This window comes from Phodopus roborovskii, unplaced genomic scaffold (assembly GCF_943737965.1).
Source record: "Phodopus roborovskii unplaced genomic scaffold, PHOROB, whole genome shotgun sequence".
Classification (NCBI taxonomy): Eukaryota; Metazoa; Chordata; class Mammalia; order Rodentia; family Cricetidae; genus Phodopus; species Phodopus roborovskii.
In genome coordinates, this window is record NW_026126576.1 from 1,364,940 (window position 1) to 1,387,500 (window position 22,561).

The window sequence follows — 22,561 nt, forward strand, 5'->3', positions numbered from 1 at the left end:
GTTGAAAATTTGCCTTGATCAGTTTTACTTTTGAGTGAGCAGTTTCTGCAACAGGCAGATGGGATCACCCACTGCACCTCTGTTCCTGAAACTTCTCTGAAGGAGCCTAGTCCCATTTCCCTTTGAAGATTCCATTTCTGATTCTGATCACATTTTTGAGCAGTTAAGGGGGATTGTCATGCAGGCTTCATGCACAGAGGCATCCATTTGAGTTTTCCCTCCATTTCATTTCCATCCCAGCTCTTTCTAATAAAGAGGATAAGAAGACAGAGCCTGAAATGGTTTTTGTTTTGTTTTGTTTTGTTTTTAAAATGAAGATCAATTACTCATTATCAATCAGTTAGTGTGTTCAAGCCTAAAACCTGAAAATTCTCATTAGTCATTCTCAGTGAACCGACTAATACCAAACTCATCGTAAGGCACAGCAGTGGGAATATGCCAAGTGTGCATTTGCAAGGACCTAGGTTCAGGCCCACACTGAAACAACAGAGCAAAACAACATTTTATGTATCACTAAGAAAGAAATAAAAACAAAACTCAACCAAACCAAAAACAAATAACCCAATTTCACTGGGACATGACGAATATATGAACCCTATTTTCAGATGTATATATTTAAAAAAAAAAACATGTATCTTGGAATCAATAAAACATTGTAATAGTAAATGAATTTGTCTGATCTTCTTCTTGAAATGGAGCACCTCAAACTGTGTCTCGTGCACCCCAAACATAAATGCAAGCACTCGAACACATGTTCAGTAGCACACTCTCAGTTTATTGACCTATGTAAAAAAATAACAGGTCTCAAAAAGTCAAAACAGTGAAAGTATATGCAAAAGGCTATTTCCAATTCCAGAAGGCTATACAAATATGCAAAAAGGAATAAGTTATTATTATTATTATTATTTTACTTGTGTCCTTTTTTTTCCAAAAAAAAATTTCCTCAGACTTCATTTCTAATGATAAAAATGACTAAGGACCAGTTTAACAAATTGTTCTTATGTATATATTACATGCTTTGGAATACAAGTAGAAAACTGTTCCAGAAAAGCTGTTGAGAAATGTCTCTATTCACAATATCAACAAGAAGCTTGTATAAAAGGGAGGGAAAAGGAAGCACCTTTCATGGGATTTGGAAGCTGAATAAGGAGACGAAGATGAAGGCTGCCCTAAAAGCAAGCAAAATCCTACGAACAACAAACCTAGGTAATGAGTTCCTCCAGAGGGGGTAGGAGGTAGTTTAAGCCTCATGATTCAGTCTCCTGCAGCTTGGAGTAAATTCTTTTATGCCAATCTTGTTTTACAGATTTACTTCTGGCATTCAGATTGGAGGTTTAACTTTCTACTGTTCACCACGTTAAGGCACACGATTCATCTATGATGATGTGGGTTGGCTTTGTCCTCTGGGGTCCTTTCTGCTATCATCTCGGAACCCTTTTTTTTTTTTTTTCAGACTTGTGGTTCCACACACTTTCCACCGACCATTTTAAATGAGAGGCGAGGTGGAGAGTCACCAGTCTGGGAATTCAGTGTTGGGAAGTACAATACGGATTGGTGATATGTACCTTAAGAACATTCTCCAAGCAGAGCTGGCCAGTGACTTCCTCTAGTTGTGCTACCATCAAGTTATGGTATGGGATGCTACAGCAATCAGAGTGAGTGACTAGAGTCCATGTTTATGGTGCTTATGAAAACATCTTAAAACATTTACACTCATCCAGAATCTCATGAAAATCTAACTTCTCTTCAAGTAAGTTTCCAATACTGTCTAAATTGTCATCTGTTTGTAGAAGCTGTGTTTTCTGTCAGCTCATGAGTTCAAGCCTTGCAATGGTGAGCCATGACTGGGGAGCATTCTGAACTGTGCTTAACCTTCCATCCTCCTTTTCAATGGGACAAACTCCCTAAACATGTCTTCAGTTTCAAGCCTTGCCTTTGACGATTGTTATTCCCTTCCTAAGAGCTTGCTGTGGGTCAAGGCTTCATGTCGATTCTCTTGAGAGCAATTCCATAACAGGATCAGACTTAGTGATGGGGTAGTGCCTAGAGTTTGAAAGGCAAGTCCTCATCCAGGGCTTTGTGGGGCTTAGTGTGTGGTTCACTTCCAAACCACAGAGTCTTCTCTTTGCCCTTTGATGCCTTTCATTTCCAAAGCCTTCTAGGAGACGAACACACTTTGCAAGGCACACTAGTGTGAGAACGCGCAGTGCTGGGTCAGGAGGTCCAACTGCATTCAGACTAATGTTCCGGGCTTGGAGTCTTCGTGCCAAAAGAGTCTCTGCTCGCTACTCTCCAGGTTGTCTTCCAGCCGGTTTCCATCTGCACCGTCCAGCGGAGTGGTCTCTGCATACTGCCTGGTAAAGGGAACCAGGAAAGTTATTAACCAAATCTATTTTGCTTCCTCAGAACAAGCAGCCCAATAGGTTAGAAGGAAGCACTGTTAGGAAAAAAAAAAATCCAGAACCTAAGTCAGGAGGCAAAGAGTGTATATCCCTTCCACAGCACAACAGAGCATTGTCTAGCATGCACATAAAAGATTGCTGAATTCTCAGGAGAGTTCTACCTTTGTTTAACTTTCATTTACTACTGATTAGGGCCCAGAAGGTATTAAGTTACATGTTAACGTGAAAGTACTTATCAGGAAGAAATACAAATATATCCTTTGCAGCAGGAAATATTGTGGGTTATAGTTTATTGCCCCATTTTGACACTGCCTGGTTTGGTGTGAAATTTAATAATCTTATCCATTCTGTTTTATTGTTTTGAATTCCCTTTGAAGCACCATAGCTAGCTTCCTTATTAATAACAATTAAAAAGTGAATCTTTGACATGTTTGCTTCTTAATTTGTTAATGAATCATATTTCAACTTAAAAAAGTCTTATTTTGACAACTTTTCAAATTAAGAGAATAAATTTCATGTTTTATTCAAGGGCAAGAAAAGTACTTAAAATTAGCAGGGCTACCTTGGAATATACATCATATCCCAAGGGTTTATGGGCCAAATATAAATTGTCAGTGACCCAGGAAATGACATCATGTAGGCATTTTGTTCTGAACACTGCCAGAAAAAAAAAAAAAAAAAAAAAGAAAAGAAACAGACATATTTCGATGGTGTGTATTCAAACAAGCACAGCCTATTACAAACGGTTCAGTTAAGCAAACTACATTTTTTAACAGTAGGTTAAAACAGGTTAGTTAGTAGGCTTCTGTTTTCAATTCCAAAATCTTTTAGTAAAGCTGAGGGAAAAAAAAACAACCTTTGGAAACAGAACTTTGGAAATCGATACTATGTAAATTCAGGTTTTTTAGTGTTTTCAGGAAACATCAAAGCAAGGTCAGATTCCATAACCTCACACAGCAGCCAGGGAGGGCAAAAATCCTGCTGTACAAGCAACAGGCAGACTGGAGCAATGTACTTACTCCCGCTGGCTACACTGAGCAAGACCGAGCTTAACACTGATCTCACTTCTGGAACCACAGTCATCCTCTGCGACAGAGGGCCTCGGTTGTGCCTAGTGATGGGGAGAGTTAGACAGGAAGAGGAAGGGAAGAGGAAAACAAGAAGCGAAAGAAAACAAGTTCATCTGAAAACCCCTTCTGAGACACTCCTAGCACAAGAGACTTCTGCCTGTCTGCTTCCGGCAAACCACCAGTGGGAAAAATTTATCAAACCATCCTAGGGAGAAAGGGGCCAATAAAAACTCCTAGCTTTCTATAAATAACAGTCAGCTCATTAAAAAAAAAATCACTTGTATGTTGCTGAGCATTCTCAGACTTTAGTGTGGACTAGAGCTTTTCTTCTTCATCATGAAATTTATTTTGTCTCTTACTTTTATTAACATAATATATTAATTGTAGAAAATAAGGTTCATTATAACATTTTCACATGTGTATGTATTCTATCTCTGATTTTAAACATTGTGCTTTTTGTTGGATGACTTGCTTTGTTTATGTATGTGTATGTTTTTATACATGTGTGTGTATGTTTGTGTTTTCTTTTGAGACAGAGTCTCACTTTATAGTTCAGATTGACCTTAAAATCATAATGTAACCCAGTCTACCCACAAGTTTGCAGGAATCCTCCAGTCTTCACCTCCTAAGAGCATGAACAACTATGGCAACTTTAAAACCATGTTTCCACTGGGTGTTGGTGGCACATGCCTTTAATCCTAGCACTTGGAAGGCAGAGACAGGTGAATCTCTGGGTGTTCGAGGCCAGCCTGGTCTACAGGGTTAGTTCCAGGACAGGCTCCAAAAAAATACAGAGAAACCGTCTTGAAAAAAAAAACAAAAACAAAAACAAAAACAAAAAAACAAAAAAAACCAGACAAAATAAACATGTTTCCATAAAAAATGCATCATGCAATCTTAAGGCAAATTTCTTAAGTTTTAAGAATGATTGTTTATTATTTGGCTTGTTAGTAAATTAAATTAAAATGATCAGCTTGTATCACAGTTTTTAAAATCTTGCATAATACAGGTATGTGCATCTGTGATCTCTTGGGTGCCAATGTTCCCATTCTTCTGAAAAGCGAGAACTTAAAGAGCACACTTTGCAGTCTGAAGTATTAACTCTACTTTGGGGATGAATCCTGAGGAGGTGGTCTGAAACGCAGGCAAGCATATCACATAGGATACATTAATATCACTACTAAGAAAAAGGCTCAAAAAGTTGTTCAATAATTACAGAGCGTTTAGATAAAGCATCATATGTTTAATAATTAGGTATATGTGTAAGGTTTAAAATGTTTTAATGATAACCACATAAAAGGTGGTGCACATCTTTAGTTCCAGCACTCCAGAGGCAGACACAGGCAGATCTCTGAGTTTGAGGCCAGCCTGTTTACATAGTAAGTTCTAGGGCAACCAGGGAGGGCAACACAGAGAAACTCTGCCTTGAAAAATCAAAACAAACAAACCAACAAAATGTTTAACAACGTAGTTTTGAATTTTTAAGATACTAAATTTTTAAAATGAGGTATGTGATTTCATATGAAACATGAGGTGCAAAAATGTATTTACTGAATCATTATGATAATCTTCAAATGGACAGCCGGTTAGAGAGAAATGTGTTAAATGTTAGTAACACTGTCTCTGGCTGATAGGATTATGTCGCCACTGTTATCATTTCTAGTCCTTTGTTAGTTTCCATGTTTTCTCCACAGTGAGTGTGCACACGGACCCACACCACAATAGAGCTTTAAATAACTTCCAATTTCCTGCACACTATGTCCCCTGTGACCCTAGCCTCTATTCAGCCATCTTGGTCTGACTGAAATACATAGGCAGACTTGGGAGGAATAGATTTTCTTCTCAGAGTGTTTATTGGTTCCTGGATTCAATTGAGAGCAGAGGTAATGATATGAGCACCGTGGTGCTCACTGACTCAGCATGAAGGAGAGATCCACTGTTCAAACGCAAAAAGTATTTGCAAATCTATTAGCTAAACTGATGAGAGCTGTGTTGAAAGGCTTCAGCTCAAACTTGGGGCCGCACATTTGGGTTCTTGCTGCAAACTCATTTTTAGGCATCATTTATATAAGCCCTAGCCCTCTAGCATCCTGTGAAGTACAGTTTCACTATGTCTATTTTGAGCACACTCTTTGTGGAGTTGAGACAATTGGCTTCATATTTCAAGCCAAGAAAAACTCTGGTGGAATGCAGGGGAAGAAAAACAAGGATTGGGGGACCAAATCCTTCCCTTTAGCTTGGAACACCAACTGGCTCTGCAAGGAGCTGCTAACCCGCCAAGTCTGCTAGCACAGACACTGCACAGCTGTAGTCACCCTGAGTCTCCTTCACAGGAAGCGGCAATGGGACTTAAACAACAAGATCAAATTTTCAACAACAACCAGAAAGAACCCAGACAATGCTTATCTTCGTAGTACTGTGGGTGTGGCCTGTTACAGCGGTAAGAGGAAGGAATGAAGCTAAGTCCTCCTTTGCCCCCCAAATTGAAACCATGTAACTCTAAGCCTGTGATTCTGAGGGGTGGGCCCTTGTTAAATTTTATTCTAATCTATTTGATGCATTTTAATAGGCCTGAGACGAGATGAGAACCATTTGCTCTATACACCTGCCTGTCATCTGTGCCAGGGGAGCTACACACTCATTTGGGGAGAAGCTGGGAGTTTTCACAGTCGCACCGTTCGGCATTGTGTGTGTGCATTCCCTTTACTGTTTACAAAGAATGACTTTAAAAGACAAATATGACAGCTGGCTCTGTCCACTGAGTCTTAGTGAACACAGAAAGACAGCAGTGGTGAAATCTGACCAACCGTCAGCTGGACTTCAGAACAAACAGCTTTACTGGGGGAGAGGTATTTTTCCTGCAGATTTTCTCTTTTCCAGAGAAGGCTTAAGTGAATCTTACCCATGATACAGTTTTTAAAGACACCCTTAAAATGGAAAAACAAGAAGAGCCCAGCTGTGGGCCTGAGACTTTAAGGAATACAGCTGAAAAGTCGGGGCTGAACTTGGATGACCTGGCTGGAGCTCAGAAAACTTTCCAAGTCCAGTTGCAATTTTGGCTTTGCTGGCCATGTGCTTTGTCAAAGCCATTTAGCTTTGTCCTCAGAGTGTGAACACAGACACAGCTAATATGTAGAATAATGGGCGTGACCATTTTCTAATGAAACATTATTTACTGAAGGAGGTGGCCATTGGGTTTGGCTCTTGACCAAACCCTGTGTTTTATCTGTTCACACTGAGACTTCAGTGAAGCGGACTAAGATTCTAGAATCTGCTCAGTAATTCCTCACCTGCTTGGAGAGGGTAAGGGGTTGTAAACGCTGCCGTAGTAGCTGGTGTATGGAGAATGTGCTGGGTTTTCGTATTCAGAGAGCCCCACGGTTAACTGGGTCCTCCAGTTGCCAGAAGCATTTGTAGAAGACACTAGAAAAAAAGAATGGGAAGAGAGAGCACATTAGTTGAAATACTTCAAGGGACACCTCTCAGGTTGCTTCACAGTCAGTCATGCGTGCGGTAGAGAGGGGAAGGGCCCAGGTTTGCTTTTCTATTTGCCAGTGCTGGGGATGGGTCCAGGCCTTGCCCCTGTTCCACCACTGAAACAGACCCGTTTGAGCCAGAATTCAAAGTCAATTCAATTTGTTGGCTTAGTGGCTGAATGACCTTGGGCCAGTAGCTTATCTTTTTCAAGGCTCTTTCCTTATATGTGGAGAGGATGATAACAAGTGGACTCTGTGTGGTTGCACCACCAGGACTACAGGTAACCATGAACACCTTTAACCTAGTATAGAATCAAGACTCAAACATGCTAAGTGTTATTAACGATAGACCTAGGGAAGGGCACAATCTTTTCAAGTGCACATCTTTTAAAGTAGCCCAGAAGAAAATAGGAAGAGGATTGTTATAATGGGAGAGAATCATGTCATGGGAGTTTCAGGTATCGGGCAGATGGTACCTGAGAATAAGTAGAAGTCTGTGGTGGCAAAGCATTCAGCCCATGACTTGTTAAGACTTGACTACCAAATGCAACAACACTGGCCACTGGCAAGACAGGACATTTTCTGTTGTCAAATCAAAAGCAATGGGGGTGGAGAGAAGCTCGCAGCAGGAGGAAGAGACTAGTTTTGCAAAAGGGTGCAACCGGGAGAGGACGGGCATCATTATGCCCTGTTTGAAGCTGTCTCTGGTTTCTGCTGTTCTCTCTGTGAAAGCAGTCCTGCTTCACGCCTGGGATATGCAGGTGACCCCATGACCCTGTGCATATCCCAGTCTCATGCAGACAGTCCCCAACATGGTTCTTCCTGTTCCCATTATCTGCTCCCAGTGACTGGCCTCTTTCCACACCCACAAGCCACTTGCAATCACCACAGACAGAGACACTTCAAAATGCATCTGTGCATTTGGAATATAATAACATACTCACTATATTGTATATTAAACGATACATGATATATATTCAATATGCATATAATATATATTCATAATGTTACATAATTTTCACCAACTGATGTAGGATCCTCGCAGTGGGTTTCCAAGACTGGGTAAGTAAAGGTTCTGAGGTTTGGGGGTTACACTATTTGAGCTGGGATGGAAGCCCTACTTTGTTACCTGCCAGCCTAGAGGATAGGCATTGCCATTCAAACTCTCTAAATCAGTCACCTCAACTGCAATATAAGAATAACAAAGAGAACAACAGCACCCACCCTACAGCACTGCTGCTCATATTAAAAGGGAGAGCACCCTGACACAGAGAGCTGCCAAGCAAAGGTGGCTACCATCACTACCATCACCTGAGTCACCATGAAGCCTTCAGGTGGTGCCAAATCTGACTAATCAGAAACAGGAAATGTAGCTCTCCGTGTGAATGACGTGTGCCCATAGAAATATATCTCTAAAGCTATAAAGTGGGGCAGGAATGAGGAACATTCCAGAAGGGATTTCAGGGAGCCTTGATTTCATCCATTTAATTCTTTTTAAAGGGTGCTCTCAGCCAGGTGTGGTAGGACAGGCATGGGAGAGGCCCAGTTTAGGACAAGCTGTAAGCTCCTATCTTAAACCGCCAAGTGGGGGCTTAGCTGGAGGAGTGGTCTTGGTGGTACCATCAGCAGAGTATTACCTTCATTCTCACCCTTGCCCTAGATACAAAGCCAAGTGCCGAGACAAGGTTCTGAATCACACCTGGGTTTCCCAGGGCGTTTCCCCAGCCCCGTGCACGCAAAGCCATCCACAAGACTTTCCAGACCCCTTGTTTTTCTTTATTCTTGTTGACTCTGTCCAGGTGTGATCTGTGAAAGCTTTTCAAGCTTCACCCTATACTTTGAGAGCAAGACAGGCACCCTCCAGGTCAGACCTATAAACCACGGGAAATAATGACAGGGGCCGCTTTCAGGTGTTAGATGTGGTCATAGGTGGGATAGGCCTAGCAGCAGTCCAAAGTCCCGGAAATAGAAACAAAATAGAACCCAAACAGCAGTCTCCATGGCAATATCTTTTGTCAGCTAATTTATGAATCTTAAAGGTACAGTTCATCCTACTGTCCCTGAGGCTTGGAAATACCCACGTATGTTTAAGGGAGGTGGCAAAACTAAGGACCCAGGTTTTTGTGAATTCATTCATTTCTTCAAACCTGCAGCTTACTTAATTTTCACACATTCTTTCTGCTGCTGACTAGAACCTGAACTCTGGGGAGGCCAGATGTTGCTTCAGTACTGAGCTCTCATTGTGGCAGGCAGACCCCCTCCTCAGCTCCTACTTCTCTACTTAATTTACTTAGATTAGGGTTTGTAGCAGGTGCTCTGCAAAAAGTGAACAGAGGGAGTGGCCAAAGCCCATATAAAGTTTAAAAAGGGAACACTGTTGATGATCGAAAATTATCTACAAAAATTCCTAGGGTTTTTGGCAATGATGGTGGCCATGGCACTCCAGGCAAGCACCCAATACCTCAAATTCCTCACACTAGCAATTCAGTAGAGTATAGCACATACTGAGATAAGATAAAGAAAGTAGGAAAATACTTAACAAATACCAGGGTCTATCAGAATTGCTGTAATCACTGCATAATTTCGTATGCAGGTAGGTACATGAATATTCAATCTTGGAATTGATCACATCTTGGTGCCCAATGGGAAGGGATGCATGATCCTTAATGCCTCTTACTCAGCTCATGTGCCTCTTAATTCTTTCAGAATATAAAACTCTAATGATGAGACTACATTGAAGAGACGTGGTTATCAGCATAAGACCCAGACGACAAAAAGCTGGTGAAATCACCAACACAGGACGGCACACAGACTAGGTACTCAGCATGTGTTTGCTAGGCTTCATCAGACTCTCACGCTCTGTGAAAGCCGCAGAGCACTGTCCAAGCTGGCAGTTCGTACTATGGGTCCACTGAATGGCTACCACTCTTAATGACCTTTGGGATCAATTTCATGACCCTGGACTGGAGTGGTTTGGGAATACGATAGATAGTAGCCCCAGGGGTGATGAGCCTCCCCAGCCATCTTACCTGAAGAGTAGGAAGACGCTCGACTGCTTGGAGAGCAGGGCACCTGAAGCCCCGGAAATCCCAGGCACCTCTGTGATCCCCTGTCTGAGTCAAAGCTAGTCTGTGGGCTGTGTCCCGGATCCTTTTGCCCAGAAGCTCTCTGGTACCAGCCACGAAGGTGCTCAGCAACTAAGGCCTTGTGGATGTTTTTGGTAATGTGCTCAGATTTCACTGCAGCTTTCCTCGGCAGCCGGAGAGTTGCATAAGGGTTATGGGGTACGCGGTCTACCTCATCTTCATGGAAAGACCTGCTGTAGTCCCTCTGGCGGTCGTATCCATAGTGAGCAGAGGATCGGTAAGAAGGATTGACACTGTACTGTCCCTCAGTGTCGTTCTCATAGACATAGCCACCACTGTAATACAAGTCACACTCTGCATATGGTGCATACCCAGCGATATAGTAACCAGAAGGAGGCGGGTCCTGACCCTTTGAGTAGACACCATTTCTCAAGGTATCCTTTTGTGCTAGATTGGGCATACTTCCTGAATTGGAAGCAGAAACATTCTGTTTCTTGGACCTTCTCCTACCCCTGGCGCGGGTGTCTAGAGTCTGGGTGGTGTAGTAAGGGCCGGAAGCAGGCGTTACACAGTAATACTCTGAGCTTGACTGGCTGGTGTAGGAAGACCCATCATCGAGGATCTCAGTGCTACTGCTTCTTTGGGATTTGGAGAGGGTGAAAAATGGCTTGTCACTGTCCATCTCGGAGAGCAGGTGGGACTGGGACTCCAGGCTTCCACTCCGCTGTCGGCAGTGCTGAGATGAGTCTGGTCTGAAGGAAGGGAAGGGGAGATGAGTACAATAGAAAGACCCAAGGAAGAAAAGCCTAGGCTAAGGGCTGGGGGGATGGCTCTGTAGTAGAGCACTTGGTGTGAGCATGAAAACTTGAGTTCCATGCTGCAGAACCCATGTAAAAAAGACACACCTGGCTCCTGCAATCTTAATGCTAGGGAGGTGGTGACAGGCAGATCCCTGAAGCTTGGGCTAGTGAAATTGGTGAGTTTAAGGTTTAATGGGAAACATTATCTCAAAAAATAAGGTAGTGTGGGGCAGTGGTGGCACATGCCTTTGATCCCAGCAGAGCCAGGTGGAGCTCAGTGAGTTCAAGGCCAGCCTGGTCTGCAGATTGAGTTCCTGGACAGCCAGGGCTGTTCTTATTGGAAAGAAAAAAAAAATGTGGAGAGTGAAGGTGCCCTATGCTGACCACTGGTCTGCACTTACATGGACAGTCATGCATATGAGCACCCACACACATGCCTAGAGGAACGCATGCAACCCAGAGAAGAGAACATGCTGAATGGGTTTATAACTTTGCAGGTTTCCAAGTCTGACTACAGAACAGAGTCCACCTGTTCCATCACACTGATCTACACATAAGTTCTTACCATGGTCTTTTATAAGGGAGGAATCGGGTTCTGTTACTGTACAAGCCAAATCCTTCCTTGAGGCTAGGGAAGATATACATCCATCCATCATACATACATACATACATACATACATGCATGCATATTGATGTGCACCCTGAGGTAAAGCTGGAAGATGCCCAGGCTCTCCTGGCATCAGAGGCTCCTCTCTTCTCACATAGGGTTAGGTTACATAAGAACAGAAGAGATGAAAGGTGGAGTGGAGCTTGGGCCTAAATCAGAGCTGCTGGTGCTGACCATGGTTTGGGTGGCTATTCATCAGCTGTGAGAGTTAGGGCAAGATACTTAACCTCTCTCAGTTTGCTTCTGTGTGTGTAAAATGAGATGAAAGTGGTACCTAACACCCACTTCATAACAGGCTTGCTGTGGGTCCTAACTAAAATAGCACTGATAAAGCATTTATGGTACTGAACATTTAGCTCAGCTGCTAGTGCTTGCCTGGCATGTATGAAGCCCTGGTTTTGGGCCTTGGCACCACACAATCGTGGGTGTCTGTGGTGTATGTCTGTAAGCCAGTGCTGAAGCAATGGAGGCAGGAAAGTGAGGAGTGCAAGGCCTTTCTTGGCTATGTAGTGAGTTCAAGGTCAACCTGGACTATATGATGTTGCTAAATAAATAGTATTTTTAAAAAATAAGATGGGCGTTGTTGGCGCACACCTTTAATCCCAGCATGCAGGAGGTAGAGGCAAGCGGATCTCTATGAGTTTGAGGACAGCTTGGTCTACAGAGTGAGTTCCAGGACAGGCTCCAAAGCAATACAGAGAAACTGTCTCGAAAAACCAACAGAACAAATGATAAATAAATAAATAAATATAAGATATTTAGCACAGAACTCCACAAATACTTTAAAACTCCGCTGTACTTATCTTCCTCCTTGCCAATGAATGATGAATGGTGATGTCTAGTTGGGGAAATTAAAGTACTAAACATCTAATATGTACATGGAGGAATCAAGTACCTGGTGTTTACTCACAAATTAGAAATTATAAGTTAGCAGGGAGTGTGCTGGGATGAGCCAGGGATGCCAACAAGTAGAAAGTCACTGTAAAAGATTTAGAAACGCAACCAAAGCAAGACACACACTCAAGCCAAAGTAGTAGAAATGAGGCTCTTACTCCAGGTGGCTGCTGCTGTAGGCATTCCGAGTCAGGACAGGGGTGGTGGGCATGCTGCGTCCTCCTTGGGGCCGCCTCTCCAGTGTTTTGTAAGGGCTGCTGTGGGTGGACAGTATTTCTCTGCAATGAAATCGAAGAAATGATGACTCCTGACATGAAATTTACTGGAAAGTAGTGGAAGGAGAGCACAGGAGAAGGGCAGGGACGGGGTGGGGGTTGGGTGGTGTCTGGAGGTGAGCATCCTGAGGGGTGCTGGATGATTTTTGGTGGAAGCACATGTGATCTACTCTCTGGAGTCATGCACACAGCCAATAAGAAGATGCTCAATAGCACAGACTGAGAGCAACAACAGTGAAGTTCTGCAAGTCTAGAAGTAAATATTTGGGGTTTTGACACAGTATAGAAGAGAGTAGGCATGACTGTGTTCCAACAAAACTTAATGTAGTTTTCAGACATCACCGAATATTACTGCTTTTGACCTGTTCCCTCCAATTTCTTGAAAATAGTTTCTTAAAAACACAGCCCATAGCTGTTATCTGATGATATTTGACTAAACTGTATCATTTTTAAAATCATATTTTTCTGTTTCCCAGAATTCTAAGAACATAACTGCCTACGGGGAAGGCATAACAGTGGAGCCACAGAATATGATTAGCACACACAGATCCTGGTAAAAATACCTGCATTTTTTTTTTAAATCAAAAAAGAGATCTTACTTTGTATTTTCAATATGTACTTAAAAATTGAAGTTGAAGTTACATATAATTTTCATATTGCTTAATTTTTGTTTATACTATCTTTTTATTTTATTGTCAGTTAATTCATTAATTTTATTTTATTTTTTTAGTTTTGAGGACAGAATCTCTGTTGGTAGCCTGGGCTAGCCTTTAGTAATCCTTCCTTCTTCAGCCTCCTGATTCTACACTTATAGACAAATCACTATTCAGGACTCTACAATGTCACTTTGGTGAATACATAATCATCCTACTATGTGTTTTTATGATAGTTTACTTAAACAGTTCACAGTTTGTTTAGAACTGAGGTTATAAAATTAAACTGTGGAATCCTGGGCGTGTTAGAATTTGACTTGAAAGCCTCCAAGTGTTCATGGGTTGAATGCTTGGCTTTTAACCTTTCAGTTATTAGAAAGTGATGGAAACTTTGGGGGGGGGTGAGAGAAGTGGGGTGAAGTTAGGCCATTGAGGGCATCCCCTAGAAGACAAATTTAGAATCAGCCACTTCCTGTCTTTCTCTGATTCTCAGTTACCCCAAGGTGACTGTTTTACCGTGATGCTTCCTGAACCACAGATCCAAAAGAAAGGGGCCAGGTGATCACAGCCTCAAACCTCTTGAAGCCACATGCTTTTTTATAGTTTGCTAAGCTCAGGCTAACACCATTCCCTAATCTTGATCATTTAGGTCTTTGTAAAGTCACACAGACTTTAACACCAAGAAAAGAGCCAAGTGCTTTTTAAAAAGCCCTCTTAAGAACACTCCCTCCTGGTGTCTTTAATCCCAGCACTCAGGAGGCTCAGTTTGTGAGTTTGAGGCCAGCCTGGTCTACAGAGCAAGTTCCAGGACAGCCAAGGCTACACAGAGAAACCCTGTCTCAAAAAAACAAAAACAACAACAAAAGAACACTCCCACTCACTTTCAACAACAAACTTTTGGGTTAGTATCCCTGCCTCAGTTTCCTAATAGGACATTGTCTGGAAGGGTATGTAACCAGCAAGGAAAATGTTGTCACTGTTTCAGAGAAGAGACTTCTTGGTTCCGAGGCATCTGCCTTAAGACGAGAGCCACTCACCTGGACTGTCTGGTGTCTACGAACTGGTCATTGATGGAGGATTTTCTAAAGTGGATTCGCTCGATACCAAGAGACTTGGGGGGTAGAATTCTTGGAGAATGAGGTACTGAACTTGGTCGCTGCCCAGCAAGAGTGAAGGAGTCATTGGCTAAAGTGAGTTGAAATGCAAACAAACAAACAAAGATGAGCAAATCAGTAATGAATAGTTTGTCAGTCTTTCACAAAGAAATTGGCAGATCAGATGAACAACAGTTCTCAAGACTATTTGTAGAACTATGTAGTAGGAAGTTTAACTATATATATAAAGTTTAACTTTATAATTGGCATGATAGAAAAAAAAAGAACAGAAATACTGAGCTCTGAACCTTTTTTTTTTTTTTTTTTTTTTTTCAATTCACAACCACTCCAAGTAAGAAAAATCAGTCAGGTGCAATGGGTGACAGTGTCACTTTCAAAAACTTTTATTAAAGAAAATCTGTAATTTGCCAGGTATGGCGATGTATGCTTTTAAGCCCAGCACTTGGGAAGTAGAGGTAGGTGGATTTCTACGAGTGCTACATAGTGAGTTCCAGACTAGACAGTTACCTAGCGAGACCCTGTCTAAAAAGAAAGGAAGGAAAAACGAGGTTTTTGTTTGCCTTTAAAGGCCTTCTGCCTCTGAGGCCATAGGCTTATCCCATGGGGGATGGGCTATGTTGTTGCAGACATGGTATGTTCATGACCAACCTACACATTTTCAAAAGATGAATGGCAAGTGTGTTGGATTACAGCTCAAAGAAAGGACCCTGAAGTTGTGAGATTTTATTTTATTGACCATTAAACTCAGAGAAAAAACAGCGAGGGGCTGGCTCAGGGCAGTAGCTTCCCGGAATTCTTCAAATCACATCAGATAGATAGCCAGTCAGCTGACTACGTGTAAAGTGTTGCAAGGAAGTACTCAGTCCCTTGATATGAAATGCATTCCATCCCCAAACACAATGAACTAATATCAGCCACTATAACCGTACTGCTTAATTCTAGGAAATGACAAACATGATGTGAGATTTAACTCATAAAATGTGCCTTTCTTCCTATGTAAAATAAAATCAATTCCCACTTCTCCAGAAAACGGTGGTTTGCAAAGTACATACTATAATTTGCTAGTTTGATGCTGGATTCCATTTATGTAAAAACATCACCACTGGAACTCATTAAGTGAAGGACTATGTGACTTACATAGTTCTGAGTCTTTAGTTTTTTACAAAGTTAAAAAAAAGGGGGGGGACTTTAATATCCTTACAGACAGACTTACTCATGCTATGGATTTCTGATTGGGTGGTCCTGTTTTAATATGTTAGCCTGTGTAGATGACAATTATATACCTCTTTTCTCAAACATTTGCATAAATAAAGTTAGTTTCTTCTACTTTTCCCCAAAGAGAAACAGGTAGGCTTTCCTTTTTTTGTTGTTGATTTTTGTTTTTTGTTACTCTTTGTTACAGGGTCTTATGATTTTAAAAAATGATCTTCATACTTCAAAGTACCTAATATTTTTAAATGAAAAGGGGAGCCACTTACGATCATCATAGGTGGTAGTGTCGGACAAAGAACTGCTTTCTGATGGAATTATGTCTTCTGTGAATAAAAAGAGCCATCTTTAGTATAATTGTGCATTTATACAATTAGAATGAGTTCAATGAAGCAATTTTCAATGGAGTACATTCTGTTTTCATTTAGATAAATGTAAGCAATTATACTGCATTAAGAATAATTAGCTGTTGTCAGAATCAGTTACGTTCTACTGGAGATAAAAACATCTGATCTACTGTACAGATGTTACAATGGAGGGGCCATTCCTCGGTATCCAGAGGAGACCGGTTTCTGGTGATCTCCCCAAGTCTGAGGGTGTCTTAACTTCTCTTGGATACTGTCTCCATTACTTATAATTCCTAATATGGTGTAACTGTTGTATAAACAGTTGTTATATTGTAGTGTTTATTGAATAATGTGTTTAATACAAAGACAATTTTCCCCAAATATTTTGACCTGAGACTGCTTGTATCTATCTACAGATGTGGAATCTGAGGATAGAAGGGCAGACTATATTTCTTTTTTCCTTCTTCTTTCCTTCCTCCTTCCTTCCTTCCTTCCCCTCTCTGTCTCTCTCTCTCCCTCTCAACACAGTCTTATATAGAAGCCCAGGCTGTTCCTGATGAACTCTCTACATAACTAATAATAACCTTAATACCTTTATGTCCCAAGTGCTAGGATAACAAGCTTACACCACCCTGCTGTTTTCATGCGGTGCCAGGGACTGAACCCAATATTCATGTATCTCTGGCAAGACCAACAGAACTACATCTTCAGCCTCTGCCTGTATCACTTAGAATAGAATTAATATCCACAGAGTTTGGGGCTTAAACTGGCTTTTTTTTTTTAATACCTTAAAAGGACACTGCATTCCATATTTGTCCTAGGGAGTTACCTTGTACATTATAAAAAACTTTGTCTATTTACAGACCTGAAGTAGCACTCTTACACTCAGTTTTGACAACCCAAAATGCCCTGCATATATCATCAAATATTTCTAGGGTGGGGGTATGGAGGGCAAAATTGTCCCTACTTAAGAAGCACTGACTCAGAACACTAGAGTTTAAATTTCATTTTTGTCATTTATTATTTGTGGGAGCTTGGGCAAGTTGCTTCATCTCAGTAAGGATCATTTGGCTCTGCTCTGCAATGGGGATAATAACAAGGCCTATTTCGTAGTGCTGAGATGAGCTTTTTGATTAACTAATGACTCAAAGACCTTACCCAGCTCCAGGCACACAACAAATGCTAAATACCAACTACATAGGCTGGAGAGATGGCTCAGTGGTTAAGAGCACTGGCTGCTCTTCCAGGAGTTCTGAGTTCACTTCCCAGCTACCACATATCTATAGTCGGATCTGATACCCTCATACACACAGATAAAACGTTCATATACATAAAATAAATAAATTTTAAGAAAAATGCCAGTCATGCTTCTTCTTATTTTTATTACCCATACTCGGCTATCTAGTTGGAAATGACAGCCATAGTATTTTGAGCATTTCTGGTACTCATTTGGCAAAAAAGAGACATCTCAAATAAGTTGAGATGATTTTCAAAACCATTCCATATTCTGTGTCAACTGCTTTGGTGAAAGGTTCTAAACAAATACAATACATCACTGTAAGTTTTAAGGGACTGTCTTCATTCAAACTCAAATGCTAATCTTTATTACAGCCAGCTGGACTCTCTCTTAATTAGATATACAGTGAAACTTGAAGGAGAGGTGCCAGTATAGTCAGCTGTTGGGTACACTTAAAAAAAAAAAAAAAAAAACAAAACAAAAAACTATCCAATATATGCTCAACCAATGGCACCATCTGCTGCCCAAATGTCAGCCACCAAAAAGAACATTTGGGTCTAGCACAGCTTGAGGGTGAATTGGCTGTGACAAATGGCCATGAACATTAAGCACACTGTTAATCACCGATGTCTGGAGGCAAAGTATGTAACCACCATCAAACCAACTAGATTGCATATTTAAATTCTCCAGCTGTGGTGGACTAACATTTGTGTGTTAATATCTGTATATTCACTTTATTCAAGTCATATCTCAGCTTTATGAATCATAGGCTCTAAGCCTGGTCTATTCTAAACCCAGTCACCACAGTTTATCAGACAGAAAGTGTGTAATTATTTCATATTTCAGTGAAAATGTAAGGTACCGCCAGTTATGATTATACTACTCATCCAGTATAGAATGAGTGGTACCACATAAATTTGGGGAAAGGCTTGGGTTTAAAGAAATTAGACTTTAAATTAACGTAATAAAGACTTCTTCATTTTTTTTCCTGAACATGAACTTTGTAGATATATGATGCCAAGGATCTTGGAAACAGAAGAGAATCAGCTCTTGAAACTGGAAGGCTGTTAGTATTTTGAAACAGTTCCCAATCAGTCATCCTGCGTGCAGATTTATACAAAGTCAGGATTACCTTGTGGTTATAATCTTATCTCTCATCTGGCCACATTCCATGTTATCATCTGACATTTGCCTACTTGTAAATACTCTCTTGAAATGGGATAGTCCTAAGACCTCACCTCTATCTATACACATGCGAGATGGGGTCTCTAAGGAAATGCAGGGTCTGCCACATTCAAACACCTTCCAGAAGCAACCTGCATCATGAAAAGCACTGACACCAGTCCAGTTGCTCTATCATGGGCCAGCATCCCTGTGAGCCTTCATCCTGAAAGTTCAATACAGAACTGCACGATGAGCCTGCTACTGAACATCAAGGTCATGTGCCTTGGACACTGAGAAGTCCACCATCTTTACTCTTGCTTTTGATGCTGTTCTTCTGCCTCTCACCAAGTAAGCAAGTGAAGGGATGCTACATCCCAGCAGGAGGTCTGGGATGACAGCTTCTGCTTACTAACCTGGTAGAATAACTGCAGCCTTCTGGCTGGGTTTCTTCCCACACCGGATTCGGTATTCATTGATGGAATTTTCAATCTCCTGCAGCCGTTTCACGGCATCTGCGTAATCTTGCTTCCGTTTTTTCTTCACGGTTTTACAAAGGTCTGGCTCATTGGCAAGCTTCTTTGCAGCTTCAACCAGCTTTTGCTGTATTAGGAAATTGCTCTCCAATTCTTGCAAAGCTGGATCCTGCATTTAGACAATAAACACTGCTTTATTTTTGTGGACACACGAAGTCACTCTCTCTCATTGTTTCTCGATAACAATGATTCTTGTATATTCTTGAATAATACACCCTTTAGAAATGAAATCTTCCATGTTTGAATAGCACAGGCATCCTCAGTCACCTTCCAAGAAGACATCTCTCACCCACCCTAACTTCACCTTCTCATAGTACAACCTCTTTTCCTTTTAAAGGAGGAAAATGACTTTGCATTTATTCACTCGGCTGAGTTAAGACCAGTTTTGAGAGAGATGCTATCCTGTGACTCACAAGTGCAGAATGTTACATTTATATGTGGAGCTTTAAGGACACGTCATTTGGGTCGGACTGCTTTTTCTGGTTGTCTCTAGTAGCATGACTGAACATACTACTCATAAATAATCTTTTAATACTTTAGTTTCCTAAGTTGGTAAAAGGAAGAAAGTACTTTACAAAAGCATGCTGAAGATTAAAGACACACTGTGTGCTGCTTAGGTCAGAGCTGAGTGCACAGGCAGACACCTGGCAAATATCAAAACTTGACTCTATTATGAATGGAAGTGGAGATGGTTAAATCCCTGTAAGAACCATGGGGTGGGTCATAATGGCATAATTGCATGTGATATGCATTTGAGAGAGCGCATACAACGTTGCCCATCAAATCTTTTAACTTAATTACACTGACTGCTGTCTATGCATTATCTCATTTAATCCTCACTGCAGAGGGGAACCCACTGTTTGCACTTTGCCTGTGAATTGAAACTTCAGGCTCATGAACCCATTTGATGGAGGTTACTTGGCTTTATGACAAAGGATCTGAAGTTAAAATTCAATTTTAATTTCTGTAATACTATTTATAACCTATACATGGGGCTTCTTTAACGCTCTCTGTGACACGGGGAACAAAATAGAAGTAAAATCAACTTTTCTCAGAATGTGCATGAAAGGAACAGTGCAATTTGATCTACTCTGTCTATTTCCATGGCTTGGAAGAGAATCGACAGCACTGCCTTGGAACTTAAGGTGTGGATGGAGGTCACCAAACAGATGGCTTTCCTGATTGGGCTCAGGATGGCTCAGCACCATGCTCATACCTCCTCAGTAGGCAGTAAGTTGTCATCTAACTTGAACGTGGTCCCCACTCGCCTCCTGACCTGAGGGGGCCTCTCGCCGATGTTCAGTGGGTACTCCTTTGGCATTCTGCCCGTGAGTTCCTGTAAAACAGGATGGGGGTCAAGAGTTTATAATGGCCAGGCGTTGGTGGCTCATGCCTTTAATCCCAGCACTTGGGAGGCAGAGGCAGGCAGATCTCTTTGAGTTCAAAGCCAGCCTGGTCTACAGAGCTAGTTTCAGGACAGACCCCAAAGCAATACAGAGAAACCCTGTCTCGAAAAACCAAACAAGCAAACAAACAAACAAACAAAAAACCAAAAAGAGTTCATAATGGACACAGGCTACAGCCACCCAATGCAACTGCCCAGGGAGGTAAAGGCCACTCACAGCCTCACGAAGACAGATCTTCTTCAGCTCTTCAACTTTCTTCAGGAGTTTTTCTTGCAACAGTTTCTCCTTCTTCTTGAGTTCGAGGATTTTCTCTCGCTTTTGCTCCTCCATGCCTTCTGAGTCCTGAGAACCTAGAATGGGGGCAGATCAGGGAGGTTCACACAGGCCCTGTTTCCTTCCTCACTGAGGGACAAAGAGCTGTGGAGGCAAAGCTGCCCCCAAATGCTGGTTTCAGTTCTTTTTTCCTGGTTTCTGAACATAATGAAAGGAAATTGGGAAGTGTTTTACATGCTTCTGGGCATTAGAAAGTGCCTGGTAAGAAAATGTCTTTTGCAGCCAGGCATTGGTGGCACGTGCCTTTAATCCCAGCACGAGGGAGGCAGAGGCAGGCAGATCTTTTTTAGTTTGAGGCCAGCCTGTTCTACAGAGCTAGTTCCAGGACAGGCTCCAAAGCAATACAGAGAAACCCTGTCTTAAAACAAAACAAAAGCCAACAAAAACAAAACAACAGCAAAACAAACAAACAAACAAAAAAAAAAAAAGAAAAGAAAGAAAAAGGAAGGAAGGAAGGAAGGAAGGAAGGAAGGAAGGAAGGAAGGAAGAAAATGTCTTTTGCACTTTGTGGCTTAATCATTTTGGAAGACCCCATGAAATGCCTTGTGGTTCAGTCACACTCAAGGAGACATGATCCCTGGGATGGTCCCACTCAATGTTTCTTTAGGCAGATAAATAAGAAAGGCAATGGACTATTGTATGCAAAGGAGACCCCTCCCTGTCCCCCATCCCTGCTGCTCAGAGGTGAGCACTTAGGTGAGAAAGTTAACTTAGTGATAAGAGACTCCAGAATTTCCACAAAGGAAAGGACTGGGCCCAACGATTACAGCTTATGGACTAGGCACTTGCAATTGTGTTTGAATAGAATTATGTATTCTGTAAGGAATTAATGGCATCAAAACCTACCCGGGAGCAAACAGCTTTCCAGACAACCTTGGGTACTCAGTATCTTTGCATCTTATGTTATTTATATCACATGTCTACCAACAATTTAACTTCATATTCTTTAAGATTAGTTAAAAGCCAGGGATGGTGCATCAGGATGCAGAGACAGGCAGTGTCTGGGAGTGCTACAGAGTGAGCCCTTATCTTTTTCTTTTCTTCCTTTATTTTTCCCTTTGGTTTTTTGAGACATGGTTTTTCTGTGGCTTTGGAGACTGTCCTGGAACTAGCTCTTATAGACCAGGCTGGTCTGGAACTCACAGAGATCTGCCTGCCTCTGCCTCCCGAGTGCTGGGATTAAAGGCCTGTGCTGAGCCCTTACCTTAAAATAAATAAATAAATTTAAAATGTTATTTGAAGTGGTAGCATTTTGCTAAAGAATTTGTTTTTTTGCCTCAACAAGATGCATTTGGAGACGATGTATAACAAACACAAAAGGGGGGAACAGAGAGAAAGAGAAAAAGGGGGGGAAGCTGGCTTATACTTTCTTGAACAAGGAAATACCTGAGGATATCAGGCTGCCATTGCTTGCCATGATGAACTGACTTTTTGCCTCCAGAGTTACCAGTTTGGAGACCCTTTGTGCTCCAGTCTCTGTTAAATCCATGGCGATATCGTCTAAGCTTTTGGCTGAAGGAATTTTTGCCTATGAAGTAAATAACATTGCAATGAGATTAGCACACTCACATTTTAAACCAACAAAATGATTAAGCTACAATAAAACAATGTCAACACAGGGCAATTTAAACCTTTAAAGTGGCACCTTAGAAGCAACAGAAAACTTTTATTTTGTACATGGAAGGTCTCAGTAAGTATGCAGGGTTCAATCGACTTTAAACTTTAAATGCCACCAGCAACGTCACCACTGTACAAGCAAAATGTATGCCAGCTTACAACTTTTAAATCAGACACACACACACACACACTGCTCATCTTTTTTATATATGATTTAAAAAATCAGTGGATAGCAAAGCTTAATACATTCTTGTCTTATATGTCTTCTGAGAAAATT

General features: G+C 41.5%; 1 protein-coding gene across 1 annotated transcript in view; it reads right to left on the bottom strand.

The window, feature by feature from the left end:
• Positions 1–754: 754 nt before the first annotated feature.
• Frmd4b (FERM domain containing 4B) overlaps positions 755–22,561 on the bottom strand; it is a 177,105-nt gene continuing 155,298 nt past the window's right edge. Inside the window, exons 14-23 of the mRNA XM_051203522.1 lie at positions 22,054–22,195; positions 20,551–20,684; positions 20,145–20,264; positions 18,809–19,037; positions 15,917–15,973; positions 14,361–14,508; positions 12,554–12,673; positions 9,978–10,786; positions 6,763–6,895; positions 755–2,354 (exon numbers count right to left, since the gene is read on the bottom strand). Coding sequence (XP_051059479.1) covers positions 2,234–2,354; positions 6,763–6,895; positions 9,978–10,786; positions 12,554–12,673; positions 14,361–14,508; positions 15,917–15,973; positions 18,809–19,037; positions 20,145–20,264; positions 20,551–20,684; positions 22,054–22,195 — 2,013 coding nt within the window. The 3' untranslated portion in view covers positions 755–2,233. The remainder of the gene's footprint in view (positions 2,355–6,762; positions 6,896–9,977; positions 10,787–12,553; positions 12,674–14,360; positions 14,509–15,916; positions 15,974–18,808; positions 19,038–20,144; positions 20,265–20,550; positions 20,685–22,053; positions 22,196–22,561) is intronic.